Source organism: Podarcis erhardii, assembly GCF_964252035.2.
Source record: "Podarcis erhardii genome assembly, chromosome: 9".
NCBI lineage: Eukaryota > Metazoa > Chordata > Lepidosauria > Squamata > Lacertidae > Podarcis > Podarcis erhardii.
In genome coordinates, this window is record NC_138512.1 from 59,469,429 (window position 1) to 59,494,571 (window position 25,143).

The 25,143-nt window shown below is 40.1% G+C and overlaps 1 protein-coding gene across 4 annotated transcripts in view; it reads left to right on the top strand.

Annotated features, from left to right (window-relative positions):
* Positions 1-23,344, top strand: part of PPP3CA (protein phosphatase 3 catalytic subunit alpha) — a 192,898-nt gene extending 169,554 nt beyond the window's left edge. The window contains exons 10-15 of one of the 4 annotated variants that reach the window (XM_081876969.1): positions 2,645-2,719; positions 7,880-7,906; positions 11,342-11,426; positions 13,477-13,574; positions 17,342-17,371; positions 21,611-23,344. In XM_081876969.1, coding sequence (XP_081733095.1) covers positions 2,645-2,719; positions 7,880-7,906; positions 11,342-11,426; positions 13,477-13,574; positions 17,342-17,371; positions 21,611-21,807 — 512 coding nt within the window. In that variant the 3' untranslated portion in view covers positions 21,808-23,344. The remainder of the gene's footprint in view (positions 1-2,644; positions 2,720-7,879; positions 7,907-11,341; positions 11,427-13,476; positions 13,575-17,341; positions 17,372-21,610) is intronic. The other 3 variants (XM_081876971.1, XM_081876970.1, XM_081876972.1) reach the window with 3 other exon arrangements.
* The last annotated feature ends 1,799 nt before the right edge of the window (positions 23,345-25,143 follow it).

The following is a 25,143-nucleotide window of genomic DNA, read 5'->3' on the forward strand; positions in this document are numbered from 1 at the left end:
GTAGCTTTTGGCTCCAGTTTCCTACTTTTTCCCACCTCTATTCATGGTTTGGGTTGCCATAGTTCAAAAAGTCAAAATTCAGACACAAAAGGTGTTGAGCTATTTTTAATGAAATTCTCCAAAATCTATACTTCTGACATGGGCTGCCATACATCCAGATTTTCCCGGATATTTCAGTGATTTCCTCCTGGACTCTGTTTGCGAGGGCTGAATGCCAGTTTTGTCAAGGAAATTTCGGACATATGCCACAAATCCTAATTTGTGTTTTGTCGCTTTCTGCTGTTTCAAGAAGTTGGGTGGGTATCTCAATGTGTTAATTGGCTTTTATTGATACTGATTTTAAACTGACTTGCATAACTTTGAACAGAACAACAGTGGTTTGTGGTTCCTTTCTACTCAAAGAAAAAGCACAGCTTGTGTTTCCAAAGCCCTCACAAAGGTGGGGGACATACAGAATGCCTTTTAGGATGGAACGGTAGGAATTTAGATCCTGTGTGCCTTGAGTGTCATTCTAGCTATGCTTGGGGGTTAGGAGTTTTTGAAAATCACAATATCAGAAGCTTAGCTGGTGTCTGTACGGCAAAACAGGAAAAGTACCATAAGGGCCAAGAAGATGCACTTGTGGTTAATGAGCAGTCAAAGAAGCTATTAGAGGCAGGAAAGCTTCTTTCAAAATATTGAAGCCTTATCTAAATGGTAGAAAGTAGTGTTTTTTTCCAGGGGAATGCAGGGGTATGCATACCCCTAAACATTCTGTGAATCTTTGTACTTTTGTCCATTTACTGTATTTATTTCCCCCACTTTGAACTATAAAATGGTGATTTCCTTGAGTCAAAATGAGAGTACCCTTAAACATTTTTTTAGAAAAAAAGCACGGGTAAAATGTATTGCTAAAGATAAAATCACCAAGCATATAGAAGAACAAGCTTTGCTGAAGCAGAACCAGCATGGCTTCTGCAAGGGCAAGTGCCAACAACCATATAGATAGAGGTGATCTAGTTACTGTTGTGCATTTGGACTTTTAAAAAGCTTTTGACAGTGTACCTCACTAAATATTCCTGAGTAAGTTTAGCAGTCATGAAATAAGAAGAGTGGTCCTCTTGTGGATCAGGAACTGGTTATGTGGAGGAAGCAAAAAGTAGAAATAAATGGACAATTCTATGAATGGGGGGGTCTAGAGAATGAAGTCTTCAAGGATCAATATTTGGTATCTGTGCTTATTAACTTATTCATAAGCATTCTAGAGTTAGGTGAGCAGTGAGATGGCCAACATTGCTGTTGATACTAAATAGTTCAGGGTAGTTAAAGCAAAAACAAAAAACCCTTACATAAAAATGTCATTCATAATTTAATCTGCATAATGTCCACCATTATTAGTAGCCCCCCCTTTTTTGCAATATTTCAGTTATAACCCAATTTGCTGTTTAGCTTCTATTTTTAAAAAATAGAAGCTAAAATCCAGTCCTTCCCCAGAATTTTTCAAGTTGGTTCTGGCAGCTGTTTTAATTATGCTTTCTTTGTAGAGAAGCTATTCAGTTTTCCCTTACCATTCCGCCTGTCATAGCATATTTGCTATAAACATGTTTATTTTAGGTATACATCTAATTGTGCACCTAAAAATGTGATTTGTCAATATGGCAGATAATTGAAAATGGTTGTGTCATGCAGACCTACTGATCAGGGAAATGGAACAAACGGCAATTTCCTGTTGAATGTACACTGGGGGTTGTATACAGCTGAAGTTTACTCATAGCAGACACATTGAAATTAATGGACATAAGTTGTTCATGGTCAGTAATATCAGTGGGCCTACTCTGAGTACAACCATTGGTAGCAAAGCCAAGTTTGTTGCTGCATAGTATGTGAAACAGTCCTAAGAGGATGGGAAGCTTTGGAAAAGCGACATTACCATGTGCTTCAAATACATTACAATTTGGTAAATGTATTTTAGGCTAACCTCCAAGTTCAACAAAATAGCTTAAACAGAACTGCTTTTTCAACAAAATCCAGGGTGTGCTGGTGCAGAAGTCTCCTGACCTTAGAAAGACGCTATCAGCTTGCATTAACAACCACCTAGTGCTAGGTTTTGCTTTTTTTTTGAAGCATTCATTTAGACAGAAATGCCTTCTTTCCCTGTTTAAGCATTGCTGGGTACTTAGCTAAAATATCTTATTTTTTGTCACTAGCAGCACCCAATAACCTCAGCCTTGTGCCTAGTACATGAGAGAAAATTAGAGGAATGAGTCACAAACCTTCAGTGGGGACTGTAGAAAGCCTGACCCAAACTGTTCACATTGAGCCAACAAACCAAACTTCTGAGGAAAAGACACTAGGCTTTCCGTTTGTAGTTCAGGCACCAAAAGGGAGGGATGAACATCTGTATATTTCAAAACAGGAACTTTACTTGTGCAGTGATCCTTCAGTTTTGGCAGTGGACAGTACCAATTATCCCTTATTAACCACATGAAATCTTGGTCACTCTGCATATTCACACAAATAGCATCAAAAGTCTGATGCTATTGGCAAATGCAAAGTGTTATTTTGTGCTCTGACTGTTATTAACTCCACTACACTGGCAGCTTTTGTGTCGGACACATCAGGTATCTCCGTCTCTCACACATCTTCCATGTGGTTTTCTTTGTAGTGACAGAGATGCTGGTCAACGTGCTGAACATTTGCTCAGATGATGAACTCGGAACAGAGGAAGATGGCTTTGATGGTAAGTGCCTTGTGTCTTCTGCTCAAGTGCTGTGTTCCAATTAACGTTTGTGCCTGAAAACCGTCTTTATTAATCTCAAGGCAAGTCATAGGGTGGGCTATGGGAGGAACTCTCTGGACTACAGTTAAGTTCTTCCAAGCTGCCCAAGACAGTGTTCCTGCTAGACAATGGTATGTTTGCTTTTATGCATGGTTTGTTGGAAAAGAATGAAAAATATATCCTTCTCTTTTTTTTGCTCCTCTTCAAATCAAAAAGGCACACAGTTCCAAAAAATACCTTCTCTATGCCCAGAAGCCTATGCAGAATGGGCCCAGTCATTTATATGAACAGAATGTGAAAGTTGGTTTTCCCTTTGCCTGATAATAGAAGGATATTTGTCTTGTTAGTTATTACAAAGTTCTTACGTTAGAGGCCAGCCATAGGGTGGCAGTTGAACTTTAAGTTAAGGTCCTCCCTGCTTCAGAAACAACAGGTCCCTGATGAGACCATTGTTCTTCCATGTCCAAAATAAATAGATCATTATGAATCTATTCCACACACCCCAGCAAAATACAATTTTAGACAATCCAAAAATCTTGGCTTGGCTCCTTAGCTTGGCTCTGTGATCACTGTGAATGCCCTCTGTGATAAATGTGAGTGTCTCTTAAAGAAGCTTATCACAACTTGCTCCTCCCTGTGTCCTCTGTCATGTACAGAGAATCTGGGGAATAGGGGTGGTTTTTAACTCTTCTCCCAGTAAACTGGGAGTTTGATCATGGTTTTTCCAAGGAAGACAAGATAGACACCATGGAGTGTGTGTATTTAACATGCATAGCTGCTAGATTTTGTTTCGGCATGACATTCCCAACCTTGAGAGTAACAACCTTCAGCATATTGCACTAACTGGAGCTTTGGGATTGTTTTATGGGCTAGCACTTCATAAGTCTTTCAAGATCACTCAGTAGTTATGGAAGACTGTATTGTTCTAATGACTGATTCCCCTCTCCCACCAAACTCCATTGTTTGAACAGATAGATCAGTTCAGCTGTTTGAGAGAATAGTGGCTTTGCCAACATAAAGAGGCCAATTTGGGGTCTTCTGTGTCTTCAATCACTATGTCTCTTATTAATGAAATCTTCAAATGTGATCAGAGTAAATAAACTCGGGGCAGTTCCTAGTCTTTCTGCCTACATATTAATTTTATTTCTGAGGCAAGAGGGAACCTACAACACACTGAGGTAAAATAAAATACAGAGAGGAAGGATAGATAAGAATGGGTGGTCATTGGGTTCTTGTACATTTTGGAATGCTGATTGTTAATTTATAGTATCGATATAGAAGCTCAGTCCTATTCCCACTGTCTGTTTACTGTGGTTGGCAACAACATTCATCTAAAGCAGGGATAGAGAAATGGTGGTCCTCCCAGATGTTTTTGGACTCCAACTCCCATCAGCCCCAGTCAGCATGGCCAGTGGCCAGGTATGGTGGGCATTGTAGTTCAGTGACATCTGAAGGGTCATGGTACCCCATCACTGATATAGAGCCAAGGCCATAGGGTTCTTTATCCTAAAAAGGTCTAACAAACACAAAACCAGGCTTAGAACTGATTTCATAGTGTGAGAAGAAAGCCTGCAAGGTAGCCTTTATCTTATGCATACCACGTGTATATATTATGATGGGGGATAATGCATTTTATTTCAAAAGTGCCTTGGTATCAGCTAGTAATTTTACATCATTGTGCAGGCAGAGTATTGCTGTCTATTATTTCTATGGCCTTATAGTGTACCAAATGCTTTATAAACCATATCATGTTAAATTCTACCTTATTGTGAATAAGTTAATACCCGTACTTTAATGGAATAATTTTCATATAATGTCTTCTGCTTTCCCTAATTGCTGTACTTAGACTATATTTTCATCTCAGATGCATGAGACAGATTTTGTTCCTGCCTTGAAGACATGTTAAAAGTTTTCTAAAACTTTTTTGTTACGACTCGTTCTTATTTTTAGTAGTGGCTTAAACTGAAGTCATAAATACATATGGTGTAGAGTAGCTGCTTTCTCTTTAGTGACCATGCTGAAAAACTACTGTCACAGAATCTAAGGATTCAATTTGAAGTATACATATTAGGGACTTAGCCTTCAATCCTAAATTCCACTTACCTCAGGGTAAGCCCCACTGAATTTAGCAGAATTTATTTATGAGTAGACAGGGTGAGGGTTGCTCTGTTGGTCCCTGTGAACTAAGATTCTCCTTTAAAACAAACTGGTCAGTTTTTAAACTTCAAATGATAGGTTATGAGGATGACTTGCTGAACAATTTGACTGGTTGAATATCCCCTTGTTTGTTTTAAACCACAGTCCCTAGTTCATATGTAATACTAAACTGAGATACTTTAGAAGTGGAACTGAAGTTGGCTGTGTATAAGGAGGAGGGGAGAGTGTGCGATCCCAATACTTTGGTGAGATTTTGCACAAGAAATAATGTTGGAAGAATGGTAATATTTATAGGCAAAGGTTCCATCAAAATTCTCAGCAACTGGTATTCAGAGACATACTTCCTCTGTCAGTGGAGGCAAAGCATAATCATCATGGCTAGCAGCCACTCCTATTGTCCATGAGTCTGTCGAATCAGTTCTAAATCGTGCAGGTCTCACACAACCACAGCAGGCTCCCTGCTCTGTCCTCATGGCATGAGCCTTTGGACACCCAAATAGGGTGAGGCAAGTAGCACATTCAAGAGCTTCGGTGCCTCCAAAATGGGACACTGGAAACTTTTGCAAAAATAATGTTTTTCACATCAAGCTGGCCTAACTTTAACCAGAGTACAAGGCTTGCTAGTTTCACCATCTGCCAGTGCGGAGGCAAGGATTGAGTATAATTGGGAATGAGGGAATATTCCTTCTAACAATGGTTGCGTCCACGTGTAACGCTAAACCATTCCTGCTTTCCCCCTGCCTTCTGTGAGGCTAGGAAGACTTCTCAAGTTTAGTTTCATTCTCAAAATGCCAGCTTTTATAACCAAAACTGTAAGGGAGGGGACTGTCCCTGAATACTTCAAGCGTGCCTCTTCTTTCAAAGAGATACAAATTTCTCAAACAATCCAAATTGGTTTTTTCATCAACAGCCTTGCTTGGCTCCTAGTCATGCCTGTTGATAAGAATCTACATTGTCCCCATTCCAGTATCTGCTAAATAGCATATTTGCCACAACCAAACTACTTAAAAAAGAGCCCACCTTATATGCTGTTGTGATAATATTCCTCATTCTTTGCTCCCTGACTGCTGATTCAGCTCAGTGATATTTTTCTTCTTCATTGCCTTCCTTATCCCCAAACCCTCATTGCTTTTTAACCTGATTGCCTGGGGCATCCCACATGATAACCATCTATGATCACATCACACCAGATGCATGCTGTTGTCAACAAAATCACATGTGTTGCCACAGCCAGGTTAAATAGCAGCGAGGGCAAATGGTCCGAGAAGAGATGAAAATAGTATAGAGAAGCAATGGCAGTAAGTGGTGGAAAAGGACAACAGATAGCTGGGGAAAGAAGCACTTTTCATTTTAAAAAGTGAGAATAATGTGAAACTAGGTTTTGGATTAGATCTAAGATCACAACCCATCCAAGTACTGAAGCAGAGACTGCATTAGATAGATAGATAGATAGATAGATAGATAAGATTAGATAGAATTTTCTTGATGGAACTCTCATAAACAAATAGCTTGTTGTAGCTACCATTTATTTTAGAAGAATCTCTGCTGATTCTAATTAATATGTGTAGATGAGGGACTGGTGTCTAGCAGCAGTAAAAATAGGCTTTCTGAGACAGTATGCCCTGTGATTATTTGTTCTGGCCTGTTGATTTGCCTGCTTTAAGGGAATGGGAAAAACTTAAATTCTTATATAAATGCAATGTATCTAAATTTATTTTGGTTTAATCTTGTATTTATCATCAAATATTTTTAAGGAGGGAAAACAAAGCAATATGCTGGTTGGGGTTTTTTTTAAAAAAACCACACACAACTTTGCCTATTGCCTAGCAACCTGAACTAGTCTCTACAACTAGCTCACACTTTATGTGTTATTTTCCTAATTAATGGCATTCCTGGCTTACTGAATTTGACTTAGATGATTGAAAACCTTAGGAGGCACTAATTAAAATTATGCACTTACGATAGACGGCTTGACAGCGGACGACTTGATTTGTCCTTTGCACTGTCATCAACAGGACAAACACTTCTTAATTAAACGTGGTCTAATTTTTTCTTGCTTAGTATAATTTCAGTGAAATATAACTGTAGCACTCGGCACGTATTTAGTGGACAGGACCTCCTAGGGATTTAGAGTTGGTGCATAGCACATTGTCTAGAAAGTGAGCAGTGAGTTTTCCATCTTGAGGAGTTTGTTGATTGCATTGTGAGCGAAAGATGGTTATCAAAATCCCCTGTGGATTGCTGCATGTGTGATAATTAGAGTCTAAAGTGTTTTTTACTTGGTGAAGTCCATCCCACATCTCAACGAGGCATTCATTATGTCTTGGGCCCATACAGTCAATCCCCCTCTGTTAGTCCATGCACGTGCTCTACTCTGCATTTTATTTTTACAGCAACCCTGTGAGGTAGGTTAGGCTGAGAGATAGTGACATTCCCAAGGGCATCCAGTGAGCTTCATGGCTCAGTGGAGTTTCGAATGAACCTCCCCCGTGCTAGCCCCCCCCCCCTTTGACCACTGCTCCATGCTGGTTGTCATTTACATGGCAGAAATGCCATGATGAGTACAAATCCATACATAGACATGCCCCTCTTTTCCTCCCCTGGTTAACATGTAAAAGTTGATCCCCTTTAAAAAGAAGTTGCATGCCCCAAGCACCATGGCCAATAATAGACCAGCCTTGTGGTTGTCTTGCTGCATTTTAGTTTATTGCACAAGTTACTAACAAGGCTTTGAGCTGCAGAGTGCTTTTCTTCTCATCACTGTTTTTTTTCCATTCCTTCTTGATGTTCCCTGCCTAATTTTGTTTCTTTTCTATTTTTCAGAATTACTTAAGCATTGCTTTCCCATTGATGTTGTCGTGTTTTATACTTTCCTCCTCTGCCTCCCCTCCCCCCTTTTTTTTAAAAAAAAAATCTGCAATCTTCACTGATCTGTTTCTTTCCCCCCCTTTGGAATATCATAAGAAGATCCTATTTATGCGCAGAAGAAAGGTATTATTAAATGGGCAAGAAAGGCTTACATTTAATTTGCTTTTGTGTGACTTTTCCCAAGTGCTAACTTTCAGGAATTTCCTTCTTCATATTGGCCACTGTGATCCCTCCCATTTAGCACCAATGCTTGATTCTGCCACAGTCTCTGCTCTGGACTGAACACTAGTGCCCACTTACTTTAAATGCTTGAAAGTGAGCACATTCCCTACCTAGAGTCAGGAAAAATCACTGCATTTATTTTGGTAAGGATTAAGCTACATGTGATCGTCCATGACAGAGCTATGTCTTTGAAGGCATGTTTGCCCCATTCACATTTAAATCAGGATAGGCAATCGAAAGGGCCATATGGCATGGAGATCTCTAGCCCTTCCCCACCAACTGCTATAATTTGAGCAGACCCTCCTCCCTGCATGGAGGGACATATTAGGAGTGGAGGGTTGGGGTGGAATCAGCACCTCCTCCCTGAGCACAGCTTTAAATTGCACTGTACATTTCATTCATGAATGGGACAAAGCTGCAGTTTGGGCCTTCGACTTGCTGTGAACCTCCCTGGGAACTTGATGAAGGGTGGTATACAAATTTAATAATAAATAAATAAGCAAATAAGCTTTTTTTTCTAAAGTGTTGCCAGTGTGTCATATTTCTCTTCTAAGCATCTGGTAGCATCAGAATGCCTGAGGGACCAGATCCAGCTCTTTCTTATGAACTGAGCCCATTGCCTCGGGCATCTTCCTTGTCGGTTTGCACTGTTCCATGTTGCATAGGAAGATGGTGTTGAAACTAAATGAGTACAATGGCTTTTAATGCTGAATGAATGTCGTGGAGACTATATAGTCTAAATTTTCTGCAACATTTCTTGTCTCCTTTTTCCTACAAGTATTTATGTTCTTTTCTTGTTTTTCCCTTTCCCCCACTATATACCTTTCAGAGACAGTCTCTTGTCTTTATCATTTTCTTGCCTTGTGGTACCACTCAATGTGTTCCACTTTTCCTATACAGTGGTACCTCGGGTTAAGTACTTAATTCGTTTCGGAGGTCCGTTTTTAACCTGAAACTGTTCTTAACCTGAAGCACCACTTTAGCTAATGGGGCCTCCTGCTACCGTTGTGCCGCCGGAGCACGATATCTGTTCTCATCCTGAAGCAAAGTTCTTAACCCGAGGTACTATTTCTGGGTTAGCTGAGTCTGTAACCTGAAGCGTATGTAACCTGAGGTACCACTGTATAGTATTTCCCCATATTCTAGTTTTCTGATTAAACAATTACAGGGTTTGCTCCCTTGAATCTGTGTTTCACCTGCCAATTAAAAATTAACATGTGCTAATAAATCCTGTTCCCCAATCCTGTCCTTTGTACCTCTGACAAGTGATATTTTCTGATTATTTACCTACTTTGAAATTATTATTGTTATTTCGTAGAATCATTTATGTGTTTATTATTCAACACTTAAATCATTAGTTTCTATGTTACACCTAAGGGCCCAAATTATCAGCCTGCAGATCATTAAAAGAAAACAAGACTATAAAATCTGATTGTTAAATTGAACAGGAACACAAAATAGATTGAATTCTATTGGATCATTGTTTGATTAATATCTGATACACGTGATATCGCTGTCAGGCCTCTCTTAATCATTTTTAATTACTAGCCACTTTTAATTGCATTTTTGTCATTCCTATTTAAAGTCGGTGCACTCTTATTTAAAACACACACATAATCTCCCCTCCTCACTGCTACACCTGAGATATCGCATCACATTGCATTTTCTGGTACAACTGTGAGAGAAAAACCTCATTTCCCTTTCTGACCGAGATTCTGAAACCCTCCAAAATAACCCCACCACTTAAAATAATAATGTATAGGAATTTTAAATACTTCAAATGTAAAAACAAAACAAATTCCTTCCAGTAGCACCTAAAAGACCAACTAAGTCAGTTCTTGGTATGAGCTTTCGTGTGCATGCACACTTCTTCAGATACCTGATGGACTTCCAGATACCTGATGGGTATCTGAAGAAGTGTGCATGCACACGAAAGCTCATACCAAGAACTGACTTAGTTGGTCTTTTAGGTGCTACTGGAAGGAATTTGTTTTGTTTTGACTATGGCAGACCAACACGGCTACCTATCTGTAATTCAAATGTAAAATTCTTTATGTTTGCTGCTTCTCAGATATGCCAGACAGAAATTTTTGAATTTGTTTCAAAGTTGAGACATGCAAACTTCTAGAAACCAATTGTAGGATTATTTTGTGATGCATTTATTTCCTCTCCCATTCTGTTGTAAACTTAATGGCATAAGATGCAGTGAAACCTTTCATTATGTCCTTGAAATCAAAATCTGCAGGCACAGGACAGTTAGAAGTTAGATTTGCTGGCTATCTCAGTCCCCCTAGTATGCAGGGTTGGCCTTAGCATTAGGCAAAGTGAGGCAGCAACCTCAGGCGGCAGATGTTGAGAGTGGCTGCAGACCCTTCTGTGCCTCTTGAGCTCTGGGCCCCAGTAATAGCAGAGCTTTCTTATTGCTGGCCTTAATTTCTACCCTGAGGCCCTTAAACTAGCCTGTTTTCCTCGGGTGTGATGGAGAACACTGTCCTACCACCTGTGTAAGATTCAGCTGCCAGTCAGGAGGGGTGTTCTGCACCTGGAATGGGGAGTCAACAAAACCTCCTGAGTCAGCCCCAGTGGTATGCAGTCACAGGCATCCCTGTCAAATTGCAGTGGATGGTGAAGGCTTGAGTGTATTTATTTCTGTAGTTAGGATTGCTGCTTCCTAAGTCTGAGCTGGTGCTCTGTATTCCTCACTCAGAACATTAGAAATAAGAAGTCACTATTTCAAGTTTGCGCTTTGAAAATATTTTAACTGCTGGGTCAAGATAAAGGCAATTTGGAGATGAGTTAAGCCCCAAGGATAAAAAATTTTACTCCTAGACTTCCACAGGCTCCCTGCAGTGGTTTGTAGTGGTTTTGTTGTTGGTTTTTGTATACACAGGAAGGTATTGGGGGGCAGGGGCAGAAATTGCTAAGATGTTTTCTACCCTAGCTTCGATATTTTGGTAGGAATAGAATGGGCCCCAAACTTAATAGTTTCTCTTTCCCATTTATTTCAATAGGGATAAATTGGGATTGCTTAGTAAGTTAAATTTTCCTTTTTAGGAAGGAAGGAGACAACTAACCCTATAATTGTTGGGATATTTGGAGTATAAGGGAGTTTTGGTTTGCTGAAAGGGTTTTTCCAATATTACAAACAACTGCTGTGGTCCCGAACAACCACATTGGCATGGGAGGCTTAAATGGTCTAATTCTGTGGTGTTGAGATATCTTTCTCAACTGGGAAGCCTGGCTGCCAAAGCATTAGAAAAAGCACTCAAAATTTATCATTACTAGCTACTAAACATTATAATTCTTCATGTTTATTATTATTTTTTCCCCTTATAGGTGCCACAGCCGCAGCTCGGAAAGAAGTTATAAGGAACAAGATCCGGGCAATAGGCAAAATGGCTCGAGTATTCTCTGTGCTGAGGTATGACTTCTTTGCTACTGTTTATTACAAGGATGACAAGGTGCTTTAAAATGCTGCTTCTCTGTTGATGCACTCACCATTTGAAAGCTTTGTTTTTAATTCCCTCAAACTGGTTCTGTTTCATCCAGAATGTAGCCTGGATCATCATCATCACTTTTAATGTGTATATCGTCTTTCTATCTTACAATACCCAAGGCAGTTTACAACCTGATGAAACAAAGAATGTACACCTTATAACAATCTAATATAATACAAAAATGTGATAATAAAACATAACTTTAAAAAACGCAACCTACATCAAATAAAGTAACATTCAACATCCAGAGAGAACTGCTAGATGGACCAATGATCTGAATTGGTATAAGGCAAATTTCAATGTTCCTGTGTCTCTAAATTTGGCTTTCCTCCCTACTGCTTTGCAGCCATTCAGGAGCAACCAGGATTTCCAAGTTCATGCCAAACCACCAAACATCTAATGCTGTCATAAATCACAAAGAAGATGAAATCATTGGGTTCCAAGCCGCAGCACATAATGGAAATTCCAAATGGTTATAATCCTCATCAGAATATAGCCATGTGAGCTCACACGAAGGATGCATACCTGGCAAATTCATTAAAATGCAAATACATCAGGCTGTTGATATCTCGACAAGATAAGCCTGCATGGCTATCAAAGATGTGCCAACAAGGTGTTAAATAAGAATAAATTGGAATTTTAATCTTAATAGCAGGCCTCTGCCAAGGAAGTTTGCATTAAAATGATGCAGTCAGGAATGTGTTTCTCATGTCTTTGCTACTCCTTATCCCAGTATAGTCATACCTTGGTTGTCGAACGGAATCCGTTCCAGAAGTCAGTTCGACTTCCAAAAACATTGGACAACCAAGGTGCGGCTTCTAATTGGCTTCCTGCATGCAATCAGAAGCCACATCGGATATTCAGCTTCAAAGAACGTTCGCAAACTGGAATACTCACTTCTGGGTTTGTGGCGTTCAGGAGCCAAAACATTCAAGTTGCAAGGTGATCCAAGGTATGACTGTATTAGAATTAGAAGGCAGAGGACCAGTTGTTTTATTTATTATATATGTATCCTGCTTTTTAGGCCTAAATTTGCATCCAAAGTGGCTTACAGCAGTACAAAAAAATCCAATACATAACAACATAAGTGGCATCCAACTAAATAATTGCACACACTGGACAACCTCCACTTGCACAACATAATTTTTTGCCCTCTGCGCTTGCTGCACCATCCTCACATCTGCTCCAGGGAGTTATGGAACAGCCATAACAGATTTAGTGGGCACATGGAGGGGAAGGAAGGCCTATTCCACAAGTGGATTTTGTTCTGGTCATGCAAGGATTTAAGAAGATAAGAAGATCCAGGTGGAACAGGGAAGTCCCACCTAGTCCAGCATCCTCTTCTCACAGTGGTCAACCGGATGCCTGTAGGAAACCAACAATCAAAACAGGAACACAAGAGCCCTCTCTCCTCCTGTGGTTTCCAACAGTTGGTATTCAGAGGCATTGCTGTTTGCAGCTGTGGAAGCAGAGCCTAGACATCGTTGCTAGTAGCCACCAGAAGCTCCATGAAGTTGTCTCATCCTCTTTTAAAGCCATCTAGGTTGGTGGCCATCAGTGCCTCCTGTGAGAGTTGGTTCCATACTTTAACTATGTGCTGTTGTGAAAAGTACTTCCTTTTATCTGTCCTGAGTTACTTAGTGCTACTTTGGATACAACTCATGTATTATAAAAATGTAACGAGGGTATGGTCTGTGGCCATATGAGCTTTAGATTTGCCAAAGGAAAGCGGTTCTGGGTCTGGTCAGTGCCTGGATGGGTGACTGCCTGGGAACCACATGCACTCCACCTTAGGTTCCATGACAAAGTAGGATATAAATGAATAAAGATGTTACCAGAGGGAAGGGAAGGGTGTCCCTCAGCTGGAGCTGGATCTAGAAACAATGAGGAAGTTCTTAGCTCTTCCCTTCTCTTCTTTCTGACCGCATAAGTTACTGGCTGCAATTGACAATTGCTTCATCCTGTTTCTACCAGGGAAGAGAGTGAGAGTGTGCTGACACTGAAAGGGTTGACCCCAACAGGAATGCTGCCCAGTGGGGTGCTCTCTGGAGGAAAACAAACTCTGCAAAGCGGTAAGCATGTTTGTGAATGTGTGCTATGGTGTACATAAATTCAGCTGCTAAAGCACAGAATTCCTTTCTGCTATGTAAATGCAGTCTCTTCAAGAAGAGAGAGAGAGAGACCACAGAGTGACTAGAAGCTGGCGCACAAAATTCGGCTGAAAAACCGAACTAAATTAATGCACGCAACCCCTGTTTGCAATACTTGGCAATATTTAAAGGGAGGGGGTGACTCTGGATATATAGGGAAGAGTTACACATGTGAAGGGCAAAATCATCTCTGCTATTTCTCTGGGATACTGCTGCCTCATAAAGACTCATCTAAATGACTGGGGTTTATGTTTTTGTTTTTATATATATAAAAACGGGGAGCACACACATACACAGCCAAGCTGCTCACTGACCCCACTCATTTAGGATGGGTTGAGCCATCCAGAAACCACATTTAGTGGAGATCCATGCATAAGCCTTTGGCATATCAGCATGAGGAACTTAATTGAGGCTTGCACCAGCTTACTGTGATAGCTTAAAAACATATCTATCTTGGTTCTGGCAGCTTAACTTTACAAAAGCCGGGGCATATACACTGCATGTGAATAGGTTTTCCTTCTTGCATAGTTCTCAAACCTCTTCCCTTAGAAGTAGTCCCCATCCACAACATATTCAGGCAAAAGCTGGGATCCCGGGAAAGTAGGTGGTACCAGTGACATTTGTATTTCCCAGTTTGCCCCCACCCCTTCTTCTTCTTATTATTATTATTAATGGAGGGAGGGAGGACCTGGCATGGACAGAAATGTAGTGCCCCATGTTTGCCAGTGCATCCACCATTTTAACTTATCACCAATGCAACTCCCAAAGAGTCTTTCACAGGAACTACATTATGGGGTGATTTAAATGGCAGAAATGTGAACAAGTCAACTGCAGGGCAGGTCCTGTGCTGAATTCATGCATCTGGACCCACCAGTGCAGCAACCGCTTTCGTTTCCTCATAATGCAGTGATCCCAGTGCTTTATTCAGGTTTTCTCTACTGCCGTTGGGCCTCCCACCTTAGCCTGCAGTCAGGTAAGCCAGGCATCATTGTAGGGAGGGGCCTGCTGCTGGTACATCATTAATATACTGTATCACATGGAGAATACTGGAGCAAGCCAGGGAGCACAGTGCCAAAGGCTTTGGCAGGCAGTAGCTAAAGCTCCAAGTAAGTGACCCGAGCTTCCCCTCCCAAGACATGTCTGCCTCCCCACCTGCTCCAGAGACCCAGGTAACCTGAATCCAAATACAGTGGATCAGGCTTGGAGTGAAACTCATCTGCCCTGTCTAACTTCTTAGTTGACAGCTTCTAAAGGCCACGGATAAAGAGGGTGGGAAGAAAGTCCTCTGCTTGAGAATCCCATCTTTCAAAGCTTGAGAAGGCTTTCTTTCCCATCCATTGTGCTTGCAAGCATGCAAGTTTGCTTTTCAGTGTATGGTATTCATAAGCAACTTCCTGAGCATGACCTCTCTCCCTTTACAAAAATGGCAGATGCTGCGTATGTGGAAAAACTGCAAATTATTGGCCAACATGCCAATCCTCCCTTAGGCCAGCTGATAACTACCAAATTGCATTCTTCATTTTCTCTTCTTCATGTAGAACTGCAGTATTGGAATTCTGTAACTGAAATTCAGTTTCTGAGGCCCAGTGAATAACTAATGGCTTGTGAATAACTAATGCCACATACGGCAGACTCACAATTTACTTGAATAAAGGGAAGAACGTTTTAATGGTGGTTTTGCTCTATAAGCAAGCACTGAGGCACTTTCTCTCACTTACTGTTTCAAGTCATATTTTGTATGAGTTATGCGGCAGCGCTATAGCTAGTAGAATTTTCCTCTCGAAGTAAGGAGCCACAGTCAAATATTTTAATGTATTAACTGTTTTCTGTTTTTACTATTGTGTAACATGCACCCATGAGTGTCCAACCATAATTATGATGTAGCTTTTAACTGTGAGACATGGAGATTCGCCTTTTCAATAACTCAGTCTCAGCCTCTAACTTTCCCATTTCTTTCCTGGAGTTTCTTTCCTGTATTTTCCCCCCTTTCTGTCTCTTTTTCTCTTTATCTAGAAGATTCAGGTATTCTGTGGTAAACTCTCTTTTTGGTGACTTGTGTGTTACACATATGGTAACGTTCTGCTTTGTAAATGCTGCAATATGATGACCAAAGTGTGTTTGTCACACTAATGGAATTATTGAAGCACATAAGGGATTTGCTTCATATTATTAGTCCCTTGACATTCGTAGAATTTTATCACCCACCCATCCTGAGGGGGGGGGGGACAAAAATCTGTTGTCTTGATACAATTGCTTCTGTCAGATTGTCCAAAAGCCTGGCTATTGGGAAATTCCCTCATACTGCAGTATTATAGCTTAGTGAAACATTACTATACACAACCCATTAGTTAACACCTTGCACCATTCACCAAATATACTGAAATCTACATAGTTTCTGTTAAGCACATTTTGCTGACTGTGCTATGTATTAACAGAAAATATGAGCAATATATTGTGTGAAATGTGTACATTCTTAGTGACCATTCTTTTAGTGTATTGTGCTGGTTTGATCCTTTTTCTCATCTTAAGTTTTATTGTCTCTTTCCTCTTTCTTATTTATTATGCATATTTATTTTGGTTATTGAGTTACCTTATTTGCTGCACCCGAGGGCTATAGATTCCATGGGGGAACTTGTCCTTGATGCAAGATGACACTTGATGAGATTCCACTGATCTCAGTCCATATTAATCTTTGCAACTACAAAAAATGCAACATTCTAAACCAGACCCAGGCCAGTATGTTTCTCTATGGGCAGATAGGCTTCCTTGCTGCCATACTTAATACCAATGTGGATTTAGGTGCATCTGGCTGTCAAAAAGACATTCAAGCTATAATGTAACAATGCATTTCTAATATTAACTTCTTTGTTCATTTCTGTTTGCAAATGCTTCTTAAGCCCTATTTAAAAGGCCATGGTGGTTTGAAATCTATGCTATAATACCAGCAATTTTGAAATGGTCAGTTGTTCTGCCAGTAGTTCAGATCTAAATAAAATTAAAACATACTTTTTTAATTAAAAAAATTAACAATATGGGGCACTTGAAAAGATGGTGTTCTGTGCCACTCTAAACAAGGAAACCCACAAACAAAATATTGAACACTGAAAGCTCTTTTCAGTATTTCTTTAGTGTGTGTGTTGTTGTTTTTTTTAAAAAAGGCATCCAAGAGAAAAGGAAAATATTTCCCCAAATTATCAGAAACCATCTTTTCCCTTAGTCCCTCTGCTGACCAAAGGGTGCTTCAGTATTTTGCTGATCTGCATTGCTGGTACTTTCATCCACTGGCTTAATGCCACGATATGTCTTACTGGACACTCTGCAATCTAAACTGCCCCATTCAGTGTTGCAGCCACCCTTTTATACCGTCAACTTTGTATATTTTATGAACAATACGGTATAGCATTTCAATTAAATCCATGTGGCTATTTTATTTTATTAGATATTTAAGAACAAATGAGTAACTTTCACCCCCGCACACATTAAAAAAGAAAAAGAAATCTATTGCCTGCAAATTACGATACCTGTGTCTGTTTTGTGTGTAGCATTCTATGTTGTCTTCTGTGTCAAAATCCAGCACTTACAGTAACCTTCAAGTGTACTAGCTCCTTTGCTATTCACTGACTTGTTCTTAGAGTTAAATCCTCTGCTCATTTTTCTCATTCGTTTTGCTACCCCTTTCTTCTCTTCAGCTACTGTTGAGGCTATTGAGGCTGATGAAGGTAAATTGGCCAGACCCCTTTCTGTTGTTGTTACAACAGAGAAGGGCTCTGCTGGGTGTATTCATTTTTGCTGTAGCTTGTATAGAGTGTGTGGGTGTTGAGCTAACAATTGTGGCTCAGTATTAACCTAAGTTTACTTGCTTTAAAGGGGAAAGTGTTCCTTTTGTTGTTGGTGTTGTTTCTTAAAGTTGCAGCGATGTTCTGATCTGTGTCCATTAAGCTTAAAGTGCTGAATCAGTATTGCACAAGGATAAGAAAGCTTGCAACTCAAAGGGGGCATGGCAGCACTTTAGTAAAAGCCATTTGACAAACAAACAGTTTCCCTTAAGGGGGATCAATCAGTTCCCCATGTCACCTTAAGATATATCTGAAAATTGAGAGAACGCTGAAGTTGAATGGGGTTCTCCCTTTGCTGAGGTCTCTAGTGAAAGTGATTTTTGAACGAGTCTTCACTGTAATTTACTATATTTTAAAAATGTCCTTTTAGGGGGAAAATATTAAAACAATGGGAGATGTTAGGAGGTTTTTTCCCCTGCAAGTTTTGGGAATTTTCTCTAATGTAGCTATTAAAACCAACACCATTTCAAATGACTACCAGCACAAATGAATTACTGTCGAAGATATTGAATGCAAAACTTCAAGCTGCCTTTCTCAGGGATCCTTTTGTTTCAGCTCTTAAAACAATTTTGCTAGTTGTACAGTTAATAGATCTCCAGATGCATACTGAAATATTTCTATACACGATGATTAAATTAGTAATTCAAATTGTTTTGCAAGAAGACTCTCAAAAGTTCCCCTTTAAAACAAAACCAAAAAATTACTCAGTTGTATTTTGTTCTTGCCCCCCTAAAACATGAGTTTTTTCCAAAAAAAAAAAAAAAGAAGAAAATCATTAGTCATTAGTTCTGTTGGCATGGAGTAAGACTGCCATTTTGGCCCTCCTATCTGTTTTTTGATCTTTTTGTTACAGGAGTGAACAAAATTCTTAGCAATAAGTAAGAGAAAATACAACTGCTTTTTAAATAGCAGTGAGTGAGCTGCTATTTATGTTGGAATTCTCTATTCCTGTTGGCAAATTCTACTCTGCAATGTGCATTCTTGTTGACAGTTTGGCTGTTTTTTTTCCTGTGATTTCTGTGACTGTGTTGTGTTTTTAGTATTACTTCTCAATGTAAACTGCTAATAATCATTGTCTGACCAGCAACTGCAGCAGAGCACATTCTTCAGCATAAAGGTGTATAAATATGTCTGCTTGACACCAAGATGTGCGTCCCATTTTGGGAATACGCGTTGTTCAAGTTAAACTTCTTATTGATCATTACATTGCACTGTAACCAAAGATTGATTGATTGATTGATTGATCTGAAAAGCTATCGCCTTTGGGAAATCTAATAACGATTTTGTTTACATAAACAAGTGTTTACTAGGGGCCTGTGCAGGCCTTTGACGGAGTATAGGTGTTCATACATCCAATCACAGCTGAACATCCTGCAAAATTAAACTGCCGTACACTTCACATTGCCATTCATTATACACCTACGTCAAAGGACTGGATCAAAATTGACAGCACTGTGGTGAATTTTTAAGAGGGCCGGGGTTGAATGTTCTGCTATGAGTCTTTGTTCAAGTTATCTCTAGTATGAAACCTGTATGAAATTTGTGGGGAATAGGTGGGAACATGTGGGTTACAAGTGATGAAGGGAAGTTTCCAGACAACCAAGGGTGGTAGATTCCACTGCAAACTATGTTGCCTGAAGTGGTCCAACATGCAAAGATTAAGCATTTTGGAGTGGATCCAAAGATACCCTTCTACATGCGGGAGGCATCTTCAACTCACGGAAGGGCCATTTCCCCTCGGGAAGGGCCATTTTACACTAGGGTCTCTTGCTTGAGAAAAGTGTGCAAGCTTTCTTCTCTACAAGTGTTCCACTATTATTCTACTTGCACAGGCGCTTGTTCCAGCTGAAGAATAAGGCCCTATCTGTTCTAGCATTGTGTGGAAATCTTGCACACATTTTATGGAACCGCTCACAGCTCTTTGGATCCAATCCACTGACTTAAATTGTTGATTTTTTTTTCCAGAAGCCATGATAGCCTCAAAGCCATCTTTATGTTCCACCCCTTCAGATGGCCCAGTATGCAGTGGTTTCCACCTAGCAAAAAAAGTGCAGGAAAAAAAGAAATCACCACATGGGGGGGAGGGGAATTGGTCCTCTGTATCTGTCTGCAGTCCATATTTCCACAGCAGTGGTTGGCAAAATGTCAGCATGAGAGGATTTGTCCTTGCCACAAAATTCAACACAAGTGGTTTAATAGTACCAGGGACTTTGCCTTCAAGGAGAAATGTGAGGGGCGGGGGGAAGTCATCTCAAAATTCAGAAAGGATTATGCTTTCTCCCTAATGGAGAACAAAATTGATTATACCTCTTGACAGATAAACCAAAGAGCAAATTCAGTTTCCAACTCCCTTTTCGCTCATGCCCTCCCAGTATTCTCTCCCCATGTTGCTGGTACTAACTGACCATCTTGGCTATCTTGCATGTTAAGAAACCCAGCAGAAAGAAACATAACCAACATTCTTGAAATATATATTTGTTCAATTTATATATATATATTTACTAAAATAAGAGGTGGGAAACACACCAGGGGTTAACAGCAACCAATAAGTTAAGCCTGTTTCTTGGATTGCTGCCCAGAGCCCTTCCCCTTTTTTTGTTTTAAACACTCTAAAGTAAGCCCCTGAAATGATGGAATTGCATCAGGTCCCTTGATTTTTTTCCCCTTTCATTGAATGCGTGAAATACCTAGTGAGATCAATGTGGAACTCCTAATGTCATTGCTGAAGGGCAAGTTCATTGACTTTTAAATTCACTTACTGGCTCCTATGTTCCTACACTTTCAAAGTTAAGAAGGACAAATATGCCAAAAAGAATGATATTCAGCATCCATGTCACACTCAATTACTGCAGTTTAACCAGATTATCCTGTAGTGCTCTAGGGCTGACAGAGAAGGTTATTGTTCCTGAGTAGTGTATGATCATTTCTTCTGTAGTGAAGACACTGAGGACCTTCTGTCTAATGCATTATAAGGGTATCCTCATATGATAAATTTCATAAACACTCAATCCAGGTTCCTATATAATGGGAACAATCTGTTTACCAGGATTAAGGGAGTGGACCATTGCATAGCTTGCCACTGCTCTCCACCTCCCTTCCAAATAATAACATCAACCATGATGTTGATGGGGTGAAGGTTAACCAGAGTCCTAGTTTTTAGGCAGGAATCTTAACCAAGGTTTGAAGCTGGCTAGCAAAGCTTGTTAAAAGGAGAACCTAAGTCCTCATTTGGCATCATACAACCTCTGCAATGAGGTTGGCACGCCTGGAAATATGGCTATTGAAAGGCCACAAACCAGAGTTCTTGGGCAACCTATAGTTTTGAATGTTTCATCATTTCTGCGAAGCCTCTTGACGGCTGCTCTGCTGTTAAATTCATCCTGCATTGCCTATTCCAAAGAAAACAACAACAACAAATCTCCCTTGGAAATCAACAAGAATTCTATCTCGAATGAGACTATGAGGACATCGCAACCATTTATCACTCAAGACCAGTTCAGACATTTTCTTTTAATACCCTAAAGTCATTGCTAGATTATTTTGCATTCCCAGTTTCAAGCCAGTGCTTTCATTCGTACAGACACATGTGGGAGCTGCCGTTTACAACAGCAAACCAGCTCCCTTTTGTAATTTAGTTGCTACCACAAGGAGGCATACATTCACTACATGCAGTTGACAGGGCAGAAAATATCGTGATGGCTTCACTGCACCCCAATATGTGTGAAACTGGACCCTACACTTTTAAGACAGGAGATTTTAGTTTGTTATTTTTCTGTGAGCACTACTTGTTCCTGGAAAAAAAAGTTCATTCCACACCGAACCACCAAATAAAATGTCAGAATTGAATTTTCTTGGGAGCATCTTAAACTTTCAAGATACATTGGCTATCTACTTTCTAGCTGTTTCCAAATCCATCCAGAAGCTTTAATCGCATTGTCATTTTATTTTCTTCACCGTGAAGGAATTTCTCAACTCAGTTGACTGTTCAGTAAGCTGATAAAATGCCAGCACTTTGTCGCCATTGACTTTCCTTTCCTCTCTGTTTGTTTTGTTTTTGTTTGTTTGTTTCTGTTTTTGTTTTTATTTTTGTTTTTCCTCCCCCCCCCCCAATTCTCTGTGTAGCTATCAAAGGATTCTCGCCACAGCATAAGATCACGAGCTTTGAAGAAGCCAAAGGCTTGGATCGGATTAATGAACGGATGCCCCCTCGCAGAGATGCCATGCCATCCGATGCCAACCTTAACTCCATCAACAAGGCAATCTCCTCAGAGACTAATGGCACTGACAGTAATGGCAGTAATAGCAGCAATATTCAGTGACCGTTTCCAACTTGTGATTTTTTTGTTTTTGAGCTGCAGGGCATGATGGGATTGCTGCATATCAGCAGTGGGATGTTCTTGCCTCTGATGATAGCTTACTTGCTCTGGGGGCCAGGTGTTGGATTCAGTTTACAATATCATCTAAGAAGAGATAGTAGACTTTATTTTGGTGGGTGGGGGGTGGAGGTTCAACGCCTCCTTGGATATGCCTTTAAAATGCTTGTAGAAAACTAAATGAAAGCTAATGCTGGTATATATTGCAAAGTTAGGGGAATGAACATGTTTTCCTACTGCATTGGAAACTTCTCGATATGTTAACTGAAAGGCCTTTTATTATGTTACTGGACATGACAATTTTGTCTGATTTCTTACTAACTATTGTACGTTTACAGTTGCAGCACTAAACATGGACAACATCAAAAACATTTTTAACAAAGTGATGTACAAACTAAATAAGGAGACTATTTATTGATAATGTTTTGCTACTCTTGTCAGACGATGGCTATCTTAAAAAAAATAAATTAGGCAATCTTAAAAAAAAAAAGTTGCAAATTTGTTAAAAATGCCAAAAAGGACAGTTTAATTTTGTACAGATTATGCTTACCTCAGGTTTCTTTAGTGTGCTTGAATGCCCTTCTTTAAATATAACATTTTCCTTAACTAATTTGGCAGTGAGAAATCTTTTCTTTTAAGTTTTTAAGGAAAATAAAACTGGAATAATGATACTCCTTTTTTCTTTTCTTTTTGCTGTTTATATTTAGGAATCATTTCTTTATTCTTTTTCTTTTTGGTAAATCAAGTCTTGGTTGTGGCTTGCTGAATTTAAATATTTATGAGTGGTGCATTTTTAAGTATAGTGAACAAGACACCATATTAAGTGCAGTGAAAGCATCTATATTCTGTAAAAATCTGCCTATGCATGTTTTTTAAGAAAAAAAAATTGGCTGTATAGGCCTGTATGGGACTGTAATGCGCTTAGTGGTCTGACTTATACTGGAAATGTATGTACTGGCGTACTTTATATTCTCTAAAAAGAAAATGCTAATGCCTTTGAAATTTTGTAATCAAAAAAAAAAAAGCTTTGAAAAATCTAAGGGGGAGAGTATTCTTAAAAGTTTTTAATATAAGCTTGTCAGTGCACATATCGATGGTTAGCATGTTTAGCAAACCTTGTGAAATTTAAACTAAGTTTGTAGTTACATGTGAAACTAAATGCATGATAACTGTTAATGTCATGATGGTTTAGTCATTTTGTTACGTTCTGTCATGTGCCACAAACCGTGTAATTTTTTCACTTTTTTCCCTTTGTATATCAGTTACGGGTTACAACTGGTTCATTCTTAAAGGAAGATGAAAAACCAACAAAAGCAGTCCACTGATATTTTTTAACAATTGTATAAGTGCCCAAGTAATTCACTACAGCCTACAGCCTTGCCTTTGTAATTTGACTTATGAAATGTTGGCAATCAAAGCATGCACTTGTAACAATGAAAAAAAAAAGCATTTTATATTACTACTCAATAAAAATGTGCATGAACCTATGGCTCCTCACACTAAATCTCTGGAGCATGCTATTATGTGTTTAATCCTCACCATGGGGGTAGGAGGCTCTCACCCCGTTGCCTTGTCTGTTGCATATACTAGGTAGCAATCCCTGCATTCAGGTATGCATGACTTAAGTGAGGCTAAAGGAATAGAAGAAGCTGCCCTGTACCATGTCAGAACATTGATGCATCTAGCTGAGTACAGTCATACCTCGGATTACAAATGCTTCAGGTTGCGCATTTTCGGGATACGGACGCGCCGAAACCCGGAAGTACCAGAACGGGTTACTTCCGGGTTTTGGTGCATGCGCAAAAGCGCTGAATCGCAATTCACACATGCACGGACGTGGCGCTGCGGGTTGCGGAAGCTGCAAGTTGCAGACGTGCCTCCCACACAGATCATGTTCGCAACCCGAGTGTCCACTGTACTGCTGACACTGGTGGCAGCTCTTCAGGGGCCGATCAAGCCAGGAGTCTTCCTCATCCTTATCTGGAGATGACAGGGATTGAACCTGAGGCTTTCAGAATGCAAAGCACAAGGTCTACCGCCACAGCCCTTCCCCTCTGCTTATGCACATTCTGGTAGCCCTACTTGCAAAATCACAGAGAACGCCTTGGGATAAAAAGGAGATTCTCAAGTTGTTTCACACTTCCATTGTAGCAAAAGAAAGATGCCTTTCACCTTGGGGGTTTTGCTCCAGAGGTGGTTTCTTCCACATCATTAAGCTGCTTGTCCTTTGCAGATCAGCTTTTGGCAAAGGAGGGTGGAATGTCTGGGCCATTTCTTTCAAACACGTCCCAGCGGATCGTTCAACCTACACTGCTTCCTAGATGCAAGATCTCTTTTGCCTGCAACACCCACCTACCTGCACCAGTAATAATTACGAACAACGCGGAAAATTAATATGTTGATTCCCTTTGCTTGAATGGTAGCAGTTTAATTTTGCTACACAGACTATTTGTGCTGCTACTTCCACAAGTTGCCACCCCCCCCATTTCTTTTATTATTTATATATCACATTTATAGCCCACCTTTCCTCCAAGAGGCTAAAGGCACAGTGTGCGTGGTTATCTCCCTTCCACTTCATCCTCACAACAACCCTGTGAGGTGGGTTAGGCTAAGAGACAATGACCAGCCTAAGGTCACCCAGTGGACTTCATGGCTGAGCAGGAGTTTGCCATATTTTGCCATATGCCAGCTGAATTTTACCCAGATTCTAACCATGCCTCCCAGTGCCGCTTTAGATGATAAGCTGACTTGAATTCTCAGCTCTTATAAGAAAAAAAAAATCAAAGGTTTGAGGCAAAAATGTGGAAGCACTGTGTGTGAAGGAGAAAAGGCAACTTGAGAGAAAGAGCAAGGGAAGTATGTTCATTTTATTTATTTATTATCCCAGGCTTACTCCAAGGATTTCAAGCATAGTGTGCATCATTCTCACCTCTCCCTCTAGTTTATCCTCACAACCTTTCCATGGGTTAGGCCAGGGGTCAGCAAACTTTTTCAGCAGGGGGCCAGTCCACTGTCCCTCAGACCTTGGGGGGGCGGACTATTTGGGGGGGGAGGAGGATGAATGAATTCCTATGCCCCACAAATAACCCAGAGATGCATTTTAAATAAAAGCACACATTCTACTCATGTAAAAACACCAGGCAGGCCCCACAAATAACCCAGAGATGCCTTTTAAATAAAAGGACACATTCTACATATGTAAAAACACGCTGATTCCCAGACCGCCCACAGGCCAGATTTAGAAGGTGATTGGGCTGGATCCGGCCCCTGGGCCTTAGTTTA